The following is a 12,391-nucleotide window of genomic DNA, read 5'->3' on the forward strand; positions in this document are numbered from 1 at the left end:
GTGTCCATATTTTACAAATATGCTTCAAAATGTCTGGTTTCTGTATTCTGGCAAATGCTTTCTCGTCTAGTTAAGACATATCCTTTAACTTTGGATCCAAAGATTCCAAGTGCTTTTGAATGACATATGTGTATGTTTGTAAATCTTATTTATCAAAGAAGGGAAAGGCCAACTCTCTAACGTTGTTAAAATTTGTGGTCAGACACGTTTGCCTTTTATAAACAACTACAGCCACCATGTAAGGTGAGTTCGAACATGATTCATCTCAACAAGGTTTTTCCATATTTGGGCAGTGTGACCTAGTTTTTGCCCCAGGTTACCCATATTCAAACTTGGCCTAGAAATCATCAAAACAAACTTTCAGACCAATTTCCAAGATATTTGGGTCAAAACAGTATCCAAGAGAGTGTTAACAAGATTTTTCTATTTTTAGCTTTTGTGACCTAGTTTTTCATCTGAGATGACCCATGTTCGAACTCATCCGAGCAATTACCTGGACAAGCATCCTAAACAAGTTTGATGACAATTGAGTCAAAAATGTCACCACCAGAGTGTTAATAAGATTTTTGTTTCTATTTTTAGCTTTTGTGACCTAGTTTTTCATCCGAGATGACCCATGTTCGAACTCATCTGAGCTATTAGCTATTACAAGCATCCTGACAAAGTTTAATGATTATTGAGACAAAAATGTAACCGCTACAATTGTGGACGGACGACGGACATTCAACGATCCTAAAAGCTCACTCTGTGCTAGCTCAGGTGAGCTAAGAAACGAAGAAAAAAAATCTTGTAATGATTTAGAATACATTTCAATGCACTTTTTGTTAATACATTGCAAAAGCAAAAGATCATCAATTTGAAAGCTTATCAATGTAATGTGCTTGTTAATGCTTGTGGTATAACTACATATTAAAATGTCGATGAAAAGGTATGCAACAATCTAGTACAACTTTTTAATAGTATTTGATGCAAAAGTAAAAGAAATGTGGGAGGTTTTTTTTAAATGAAATGGCTACAACCTAATACATTACCATTAACGAATTGCTTAAATTGATAAGTACTTATAAACTTAAACTAAAACAGAATGCTTTCTTTTCTTTACTTCTCTCTTAGTCAAAGGAATCCCACTGAGGTCCATAAACCTTAAAACATAATTTTTGAATTCCTTACATAGATCTGCTGAGGCATTTAAAACAGCGAGGCACATAAACGATAATAAAGAAATACATAAACATAAAGAATATACTCAGAAATGAATTAAAATGATATTTGCATGCTATTCTAAGCAAATTTGAGTGCAAAGCATTGTAACGCTTTTCAGATTTTGCTTATTTTATCACAATTGCAATACTTATTCTTGAATTCTTGAATAAATATGATGGGCGAAAAGTCTATAATTTTGTACACAAGTTATTGGTCTAGACATACCACAAACAGAACATTAATCACGAAGAAATATTATATGTCCAATCATGTAAAAAAATCCTCAGTTGGCCCCCTTTATATAACATTCATTCATACATTGTATATAAAGTAATTAAACAAGATTTTGTAACTACATGTATACAGTGTGTTATTTAAAAATTCCTTATAAAAATGTCAACTTGATAATCGTGTTGGTCTATGTCGAGCGCTCTACACACATTCATCAATTTCGTCTTAACTTCGATTGAGTCTGTGCCGGAAACAGCTACATTTCCAAATGGTTTGTCATAGGTGGACAGATGCTCAAAACTTTCCAGGAACTGAAGAAATGTGACGTCACCAGCATCAATCATTTCATTCAATTTATTTCTGTATTGATCATCTGTCAGAAGTTTTCCATGTAAAGATGGTATCACCATCACGCCCATCTGTATTATGTCTGTTGAAATGTTTGGTAACTCAGGTTTTATTCCACAAGAGATCATCATTGTATATAACATGATATCAATTCCGTACAATTTCATTATCCAATCCCTAAAGACGTAGCCGCACATTCTTGGATTGATTTCTACAAGTTTTGGTCCGTTGGCTGTCATTATAAACTCAACATTGAAAGTTCCATCCGTTAGACCTTTTGAAATGAAAGTGTACATGTATAGTTGTTATTTTTAATAAGGAAATAAGGAGAGAACCATAGGTAAGTTTGTATAACTTTTGGTGCACTCCTTTTGTATGTGTCACCGTATTATTGCTTTATATAATGATGTTAGATTGTATAAATTTATCATGTAGAATATGACCAATAAAATATTATTAAACTTATTTTAATAATCACCCGTATAAATCTATAAAAGACCTGCAGAGACTGAACTAATTTTATTCCATCAAAAGTCTGAAACAAATCTTAGACGTTGTGTCTTATCGTATCTCTACAAAATATACAGCTTCAGAATATTTATATTACCTATCCCTATGCAGCATTTATAAGCAGCGTCTATCAGCTGATTGCGGCTGTCGTCTGGTAGAAAAGAAGGCATCCGTTTAGCAGTACCTAAAATATATTTGAGCCGTGTCGTGAAAAAAACCAACATAAACCAACATAATGGGTTTGCGACCAGCATGAATCCAGACCAGCCTGCGCATCCGCGCAGTCTGATCAGGATCCATGCTGTTCGCTTACAAACCCTATAACAAGTAGAGAAACCGATAGTGAACAGCATGGATCCTGATCAGACTGCGCGGATGCGCAGGCTGGTCTGGATCCATGCTGGTCGCAAACACATTATGTTGGTTTTGTCGTGACGCGGCTCATTTGTTAATGTAAGATATTTTAATAATATCGTTTTTTTTTTGTTTTGTTTTTTCAGAAATATTTAGACATTTTTCTACTTAAAGTCTGAACCGATTATTCACGCTCTTAACGCATCTTTAATGTTGAAGTAAGATATTCATGTCAAGTTTTAGATTTATAATATTTTTCGAATTATGTGTGAAATATATATTTTATAAAATTTACACTGTTATATCAATCAGAATCTATGCTTGGAAATATGATGTAGCGACATTTTTATTTGATTTTAATCGAGCATAACACCGGTAAACTTGTGAAATGCAAGCATGTTTAATACTCGCTTGATCACCTTTGTAATTCATTTCGGCGTTACATGAAAAGTTATGTAAAGTAGAATATGTCTTTAAATATGAAAAAAATACCTATAAAATATGGCTGTCGTACTATTCCACTGTCAGTTATAAAAGCCCATACAAGAGTTTTGTCATATAACATGACATCGACATTATGCTCAGTACCATTGTAAAATTCAAATGTTGTCATTGAATTGCCTCGACTAAGTCCAATCCTTGGAAAGTCCGAATCTGTGCACAAGGAGCTTGTTATTTGTTGGAATTTGTTTTTCAACTCCGATTTGCTTTCAACCATGCAAGCTCCTATACCTCCGGAACAATTATCGAGTTTGAGAATTGCCGGAAACTGAAAACTGATAATTAACAATCATAAATAATTTGAACACACTGTTTCGTTGAGCTTTCTGTTTAGCTTACAATTGCAACAAAAACATTATGATATTTTTAACAGTTATAATATAGTTCGAGCAATGATTAAAATCTATGTTATTCTCATGTTATTCATGGGCTTTGGAAGAAACAAAATCGTCCCTTTCAATTAAATATACTACTATGTAATTTAAACACACTGCTTCGTTAAGCTGACTGGTTACCTTACGCTTGCAATATAAATATTATGATATCCCTTTTTATATATACAAAAATGTAATGTTTTTCTCCAGCGTTATGTTAGCAAGTTAGGATTGTTGTTTAAGTATTGTTTTTACCTTTAAACAACAAAAAATTTTTTCCCGTGAAAAACTATAAAAGAAAAAAAACGAATGCCAAACACAAATTTTTCCCGGGGTAACGTATCACAGTAAAAATCATTCTTAGATGAATGCCTGTAAAAAAATACTAGTTTTTGCACCCCAAAATTTCTATATTACTCATTTTCAACAAATTCTGCGTTTGCGATTTGGAGTTAGCTATGATGGCTGATTTGAAGCTCGGACCTAAATTGATTATTTTTGTAAAATAAATTATACATCAGTAAACATGGCATATGTTTATAAAGACAAACCGTTGGGAGAAGACTAAAAGGTCCATTATGCCTAAGAAATGCGTTTGTTTTTGTTTTTCAAAAGCTTATTGTTTTTAATGTCCGGTTATATTTTCAAAAAAAAAAGTTCTACATTGTTAACATTTTGCTACTTTTACGACCTGTAATTTCGCATTACTTTTCTCAGGTGATATGCATCTCACATGCTTTGATACCATTATCTTAACGATATAAAACCCTTATTTGCCCCTTTTACAAAAAGAAATACTTATACGTTTCTGAGGCATAATGCTCCTTTAATGTAAAGCCACAGTTGTCATCAGACTCATCAATAGTAAATGGTAGCTAAATCACAAGATATTTGCAAAGCACTATATCGACATTTCTAAAACTAAATTTAATTGAAGAATTACGTACTTAACTCTTTGTTTTGTTATTTCAAAACTGAGTACAGTCGACATACACAAAACCCAAAACTTGCTTGTCGAGTTATCTAAAATATCTAAAATCTATAAAATGTTATGCAAATTCAAACTGATATAGTGCTTGATTTATTACAAAACGTCACTGTATTAATTGTAGTTATATGATACCTCTTAGTTCTAATTGTTCACAAATTAACGCTGCCAAAGGTGTACATTCGTTACAGAATGACACACAACCATCAGCCTTTATTTCCCGTCTGCGTAATAAACTTATGATTTCACTGGCATGCACATGGTCAATCGTATGATCAGAGAAATCATACTCCACAAAACAATGAACAAAATCTCGTGCTATATGATTTGGATCATATTCCACAAGTATGATCTGAAATAGAAACATAGTTACAACTGTAATCGTAACCGTAATTGTAACTGTAATTGTAACTGTAATCGTAACCGTAATTGTAAGTCTTTTGACAAGAGATTTGTTTGAATTTATCGCGACTGATTTGATCTCTACCCAATAAAAATCTAATTTGAAACTGTTCAACCTCAATATAAATTAAACAAACACTAATATGGACGCCCATATTTTAAAACATGTACATCACGCAACTTTGGATTTCAGCAAGATTTGTAACAGCATGATTTCAAAACCTGTACCTTTATTCCATATCCCTCAGCATCCGACCACATGTTTCTCATTCTATAAGTTCCTCCACCAATCACAATTATGTGTTTTCCTTCCATAATGTAACGTTGTTACTTCAGTACAGTGATAATCTGCTCTAAAATAAAGTTTAAAATTCCACTAAAATGCACATTCGAGTAGATTTAATACGAGACACTTATATATTTTCCAAAAATATTGATTGTTGTTGTTGGTTTTAATTCTTATATTAGTAACTGAATATAATTTATATCTTATCCATATAGTACCGTTTTGTAACTACGTGGATGCTATTAAAATGTTAAATACTATTTTCGCAAACATTCACTAATCAAATCTTTTATCTGTCGCCGTATCTTGTGCTTTCCTCCTTCACTTTGTCAAATAATTTACCTATTCTCGTATCTTGAGATAGACGGGTACATTACTCGGCAATTGACATGGAACACTAATGTAAGCTAGTTAATGAAAATTTTAAAATGAGTAGTAAGTTTAATCAATAATCTATATGGGTTTTAGATGGAAATGAGGCAAAAACTGAATTTACTATCACAAATCTATGCAGGATCACAGCATGTATGACAGTGAAACATCTATATAACAAATGAGCCGCGTCACGACTAAACCAACATAATGCGTTTGCGACCAGCATGGATCTCCAGGACCAGCTCCCATCCGCGCAGTCTGATCGGTCCATGTGCTCGCTTATAAAAAACTTTTTACAATAGAGAAATGATAGCGAACACATGGCCCTGATCAGACTGGGGAGGGCCGGGCTGGCTGGTCAGCGGGTCGAAAACCCATTATGTTGCTTTTGTCGTGACGCGGCACAAATGGAGCATCGTTTCCTGTTAAAGGATGATGATATGAAACTTAAGCGTCTCCATTTCGGTATCCATAGAGAATTACATTACTTCAGCATGGTCGTTTACAGGTAACGATTCATCAAGGTAGGGGTTGATATTATAAAGTTAAATGCTGCCTTCTCCCAGTATGTTTACTATTCGGGTCATTGAAGTGTAGAAACTGCATGTCTACAATTTATGTTGAATAAAATATATGTTATGTTTATGTTATGATAACAATTTTTATACTCAATTTCTAATTTTCTGTCTCTGTGATAGCGATAAAAGAAACATTATGGTTAAGTTAAATAAGGTTAAGAAACGGCAATAACGTAAAGATATAATATGCTCAACCTGTGATTGCTATACACTGTCTTTGTAGATGTAATGAAAACATCTTCTGCGCATAGCTTGATTTTATTGACCATTCAATTATGAATACATTTGTCAGTATAACAATAATTTAAATCAAAGTGCTGCAGCACTGAATGCGACGGACATGCAACTGGAGAGACATTAAGGCCTTTTTTTAGAAAAAAAATAACAAAAACAAAACACAAAATATATAACAGAGAAAATTTGTTCCGTACAAGTTCGAGATTTGTAGAGCAATATATTTTGTGTCCCAAACTGATATAATTCAGATTTTCTACTTTCAAGCATTTAAATACAGAATGAAATTTATGCCTAAAAACTCTAGTCAAACTTGTAAATCAGTGTCCTTATCGAACTTATCGATTTATTCCAAGAAATGATATGTAAATAGAAGAAAAAACTGTCAACGAAATATTTCTAAAATAAAACCATGCAAATAAAATTCAAGCATAATACATTATACATGTGAGAATGCTATTTAGAATTGCTTCGTGTTATCATAGTGGGCCTATAGACAATGAAATATAAGTCATTTGTATTTTTATTTCTCTTGGATATGTCTCATTAAAAATATTTTTGGTTAAAATCATCAGCAATTAATAGTGTAGATTTCTATTATTTATATTTTTTTATTTACAAGAGGCCAGAGCACATCGTTTTTATTTTTAATTTAAATGTCACTTTAGCACTACAGTGTTTAGTTGTCCTTTTCAATTTCACACTAAATTCCATTTTAACCAACTTGTTTGCTTCTACAATTGTATAGAATTTCTAAAAGTATTGCATGTAATCGCTGGTTTATTACATCCCTAATCGCCCGTCCAAAAATCAGCACAGGTGAAGAAGAATCTATTTTTAGAATAGCGATGGTTAACTCATATCGTGACCTAGAAAAAATATGTAAAAACCACAATAAATCGGAAGTAGAACTGATATTATAACTTCCTTCAAGAAAAGACTACATGGTGGTAAAGTGTTGAAAACTCTCTTGTTACATGCATTTTCAAAAAAATAGATATTTATACTAACCATTGTACTGTATCTAATTTATTAATAACTGCTGAATATTTCAGCTAAACCCGCGGTATGAGTCACGAAAATAGTTCTTCTTTTATTAATGCGCGAGTTATTCTAGAGTCACGAAAAACTTTTGATTTGTTAAAGATTATGTTTTGTATAATGTAGAAATATTTATTTCCTACTAATAATTTCTTGGAACTCAGAGCTTACACCTTTATTATAGTATAATTTGCTGTCCTACTTTTTCGACAGCGGAAAATCGTTTCGGCAGTAATTTGCATATTGCGCAATAATACTACGGGACTACAACGTTTTTATCATTCATATACGTCCACATTTTAACTTGGATAACTTAATTTGAAACTGAAAAGGCTAAATATGGAAGATATTAAGATATCCCGACAAAGTATGGGAGTTTTTAAAGGATCAAATTCATGTACTATTTCTTGGTCTGTTAATCGGTTGAGGACACCTTGCGCGATTGTAGCCGACGAAATCCCATGTGTATATGACTTAGCTCTGAACGCGCCTGAGGGCGCGTCCGTCGCAAAAATCGACCGCACTATATAGGTATATAGTGAGTGAACAGGAGAAAGTAAAATAATAAGTTTACATTTTTCCACGACAATGCTTTTCAATAATCTATATAACTCACGTAGCCAAAGGAAATGTATGTAAATATCAATCAAATAATTATGTAATGTTAAATTTATAAAAAGAGCGGAATTTAGAACCACCTCAAAGATCTAAATTCAAAATTTTAAAAGCGATCACAGTCAGGGAAGAGTTACTTCCCTTACCGGATGTGACGATGGGGGATAAAACTTTGCAGGCCGCATAGAATGTTAGCTTATTGAAAAGTTACATGCGTAAATACTGATCGTTCAATTATGATTTTAATATGTAAAAATTTACGCATGCATACATAAATTCACTAGGCCTATCAAGACAATAGAAAAAAATACATAAACTAAGATTGAGATTAATTATCGCTACGGAGTGAAACAGCGAAATTTCAAAGTGAATATATTTATTACTCGTAGATCTAGATTTTCTCTAATGCAAGGATAAAAAGCTAGTAACTAAATCAAATTTTAATATTTTATAAACACCCATACACACTGAAATTGCCTATTATAAATTTAAATGGCCATTTTCTAGTTTTCTGTGTTATTTTCTGTCATTTAGAAAATTCCGGCGTATTTGTGACAAATGTCAATGTCTTTTAATGATTGTTTTTCAAGCTTTAATAGAACAATAACAGAATGCATTCTGTCAATACTTACTGATTCTTTTTCACTATGCCGTATTAAAAATATTTCAAAGAACCAGTGAAGGATATAATTTTATAAATATTACGGAAAGAAGGAAAACCATGTGACATTGACTTTTATAAATTTAGATTCGCAACAGACGATAATAAGATAATTTTGATATTAAAAATCTATTCTTATGGTTATGAAAATAAAGACATTTTCTCAGTAACTTATTTTATAGATAAATAGATGTGTATATACATGTATAAGCGCCACTGTGCCGTAACATATTAACTAACAGGGTGCTTATATGTTGCATATACAAGCGGCACTTGGCTGTGATATCATAAATCACCAGGGTGCATTTTTTAGAGTTACAACATTACATCAGATTACGTCACTTTTGTTAGTTGTCAAAATATTTATGGTCCGCATTTTGTTATGGATCATCCTAGGGACTTTATTGGTCATGCCTTACTGATTTGATACTCGATCCAGAGTCCTACCAACTGGCACAGTCAAAAATGCGTAAAATTATAATTCAGTTAATAACGAATTTCTGTGAACGTGTTTCACAACTTGTTTTTTGTTTTTTTTGTTTTTTTTTGTGATTTTTAAAAAAAAAAATATTTGATAAGCAGAGTATGAAATAAAAGTATCAAGTTGAAAATATTACCCACCAGCTTAATATATGGGTGTGATGTACGATTTTTTGAGAGTGCATTTTTTGCCGACACAAATAGTATACAGTCATGTACATTCAAAAGAATTTTTACTTTTTATGCCTTTTACATTTTTTTTGAAATTATATAGATTTATATTGTTGATTTTCTTTGTCTTAGTAATGCTTGAATCAAAATGATTTTTAATAAACCAGTATCTTGCAATTAATTATTACGCAGCCGTTTTTCGAAACTACAGAGTCCTTACATTTTTGAAACTCTTTTGGGTATTGTATATTAGCAGACACATAGATACAGTATCTATATCTCTGGTATTAGCAAGTTAGTACGATTTAACTGCCTGGTAAAATTTTCATTATTAAGAATCTAACGAAAATGGTAATCATGATCAGTTACCCAGCAATATGGTCTACTATTAAAACAAATCGTTAACCTTATTATAGTTAACATTTTTATTCATTTCACCATCCTTTTTATGTAATATCTTATTCATCAATTACACACAATTTTGGCAATTTTAATCTGCAAATCTTACAAGAGAAAGGATTAAGATCTTTATATCCCTCTATTAGTGTACTTAATCGTATCGGCATTGTCCACCGTATCCCCCAATGACGTCATCCAAGGGCGACAACTTGAATACGGTCTTAAATGAAAGGGTCTATAGTGATTCAATTTAAATACTGTGTTGTGTAAAGTGTTATAAGTTACGGTAAGTAAGCTGGGAAAAAATGTTGACAAGTATAAACAAAGGTTACGACATAACTTACAGCGTTTGAATAAATGACATAAATGACATAAATGAGTTTTCTTGAAAATCCTTATACATGAAAGAAACAAATGCACTTAAACTAAGTAGAAAGATATTTGTTAACGTTAACGTTGCCGAGCAGTATTGTTGACAAGTATAAACAAAGGTTACGACATATCTAACAGAGTGAGCATTAAATACTTATACATGTAAGAAACAAATGTACTTAAACAAAGAAATATTATATTTGTTAACGTTGCCGAGAATTATTTTTGAGAAGTATAAACAACTATTACGACGTATCCAACAGAGTTTGCATAAAATACTTTTACATGTAAGAAACAAAGTAGAAAGATATTTGTTAACATTGCATTATATCATTATCCCCCAATTAAAAAAAAGGGGGAAAAAATTTTTAAAATTTTCTTAAAATGACATAAAAACCCTTCCCTTTTTACTTTAAATTCGTTGTTTTAAAAAATTATCTCCCTTTTTACCAAATTTGCAATTTAAGGGAAAAAAGTGTTTTAAGTATAAGTATAAGTAAATTAATTAGAACGTATTTACAAATTAAGATTGGTCAGGCGCGGTGTAGTCGCGTGACCAATTTAATTTTGTAAATGCGTTCTTATAGATTTTAACCTGCTTATTGTTATAAATTATTTTTTATAAACAGTCGATTTACTAGACTGATTGATAGTGTGCCGAAATGTGTAACAATTCATTTGAAATACTGCAATCCTATTGGACAAAAAAATGATTTCAAACACTAAATATAAATTGCTTGAACTCTAATTTCAAATAAGCATGCATTTAACCAGGTGTAAAAGATTAAAATATCAAAAAAAAAATACTCTTTGCAAAACATTCGTACTCACTGCTTTACATTGTTATATCAAATGGCGTTCAACAAAGATGTCGTTTACGACAATATTGACGCTTTATGGCTTATTTATCGTTTATTTGATATAAGTAGAGGAGTACACCACACTAGGCAAACGTTAACTTTCTTCTAGGTTTTAAGTAACAAAACATTCCAGCATATAAAAAGACATAAAACTCCCCTCAAAAATAAAACAAAATGAATGTGATAATGAATCATATACATATATGTGATATTCAACAACAAAAATGACAAGTATTACCTTTTGTATTATCCTTGTTTTTTATATTTTAAGGAAACACTTGTCCTTTAAAATAACCTCTTTTTTTAATAAAAACAAGAAATGCTATTTCAATACACTACATACTATTTTTAAGCTAACATGGGGGTGGGGGCTGATCTAACTGGTTTTATCAGGAAATATCTAGTGGCATAATTGGTTTTCTTTCAACTGAATCGCTTTGTTCATTGATGTGTTTATACATGTACATTGCAGCTTATCGACCTATGTTATTGTGGTGATAGGTCGTTTACTGCCATGAGAAAATACTCTGGTTGTTTACTGCCACATATGTTAAAAACAGATGACTGATTTAACAAATATGATCACTACTATAAAAATACACGCACGCACTAAGCTTTCTGCTTTAAAGATATACTATGCTCATTCTTTAGTAAAATATTTTCATAAAAAATGCATTGTAATATATTAAATAATAAATTGAAAATGTCTAATTTGAATAAAATATGATTCAACTCCAGATCGAAATTCAAAATTTTTAAAACTGAATTTCGAGCTGGAGTTGAATTTCGAGCCAGCTCGAAGATCAAAATTCAATATTTTCAAAACACGAATTTCGTGCTGGGGTTGAATTTCGAGCCAGCTCGAATATCGAAATTCAAAATTTTCAAAACTGAATTTCGAGCTGAATTGAAATTTCGAGCCAGCTCGAAGATCGAAATTCAAAATTTTCATAACTGAATTTCGAGCTGGAGTTGAATTTCGAGCCAGCTCGAAGATCGAAATTCAAAACCTTCAAAACCCGAATTTCGAGCTGGATTGAAATTTCGAGACAGCTCGAAGATCGAAATTCAAAATTTTCAAAACTGAATTTCGAGCTGGAGTTGAATTTCGAGCCAGCTCGAAGATCGAAATTCGGGTTTTGAAAATTTTGAATTTCGATCTTCGAGCTGGCTCAAATTCAACACCTGCTCGAAATTCGGGTTTTGAAAATTTGAATTTCGATGTTCGAGCCAGCTCGAAATTCAACTCTAGCTCGAAATTCGGCTTTTGAAAATTTTGAATTTCGATCTTCGAGCTGGCTCGAAATTTCAATTCAGCTCGAAATTCGGCTTTTGAAAATTTTGAATTTCGATCTTCGAGCTGGCTCGAAATTCAACTCCAGCTCGAAATTCGGGTTTTGAAAATTTT

At 31.9% G+C, this 12,391-nt stretch overlaps 1 protein-coding gene across 1 annotated transcript; it reads right to left on the minus strand.

The window, feature by feature from the left end:
* Nucleotides 1-872: 872 nt before the first annotated feature.
* On the minus strand, nucleotides 873-11,347 carry LOC132732561 (carnosine synthase 1-like). The gene is made up of 7 exons (XM_060719044.1): nucleotides 11,222-11,347; nucleotides 5,140-5,264; nucleotides 4,645-4,861; nucleotides 3,908-4,004; nucleotides 3,139-3,422; nucleotides 2,390-2,476; nucleotides 873-2,056 (listed from the first exon to the last, which is right to left on the minus strand). The coding sequence occupies exons 2-7, from the start codon at nucleotides 5,224-5,226 to the stop codon at nucleotides 1,578-1,580; spliced, it is 1,251 nt and encodes a 416-aa protein (XP_060575027.1). The 5' UTR covers nucleotides 5,227-5,264; nucleotides 11,222-11,347; the 3' UTR covers nucleotides 873-1,577.
* Between the last annotated feature and the right edge of the window lie 1,044 nt (nucleotides 11,348-12,391).

This window comes from Ruditapes philippinarum, unplaced genomic scaffold (genome assembly GCF_026571515.1).
Source record: "Ruditapes philippinarum isolate M1 unplaced genomic scaffold, ASM2657151v2 ctg6416_1_1_1_1, whole genome shotgun sequence".
NCBI lineage: Eukaryota > Metazoa > Mollusca > Bivalvia > Venerida > Veneridae > Ruditapes > Ruditapes philippinarum.

Excerpts from the sequence above, each read along its gene's own strand:
- LOC132732561 (XM_060719044.1), bottom strand. The coding sequence starts at position 5,226 with ATGGAAGGAAAACACATAATTGTGATTGGTGGAGGAACTTATAGAATG. Across the intron at positions 4,005-4,644 it reads TGAACAATTAGAACTAAGAG|GTCCGAGCTTCAAATCAGCC; the intron begins GTATCATATAAC and ends TAATCAATTTAG. Across the intron at positions 2,057-2,389 it reads TAAATGCTGCATAGGGATAG|GTCTAACGGATGGAACTTTC; the intron begins GTAATATAAATA and ends TCATTTCAAAAG.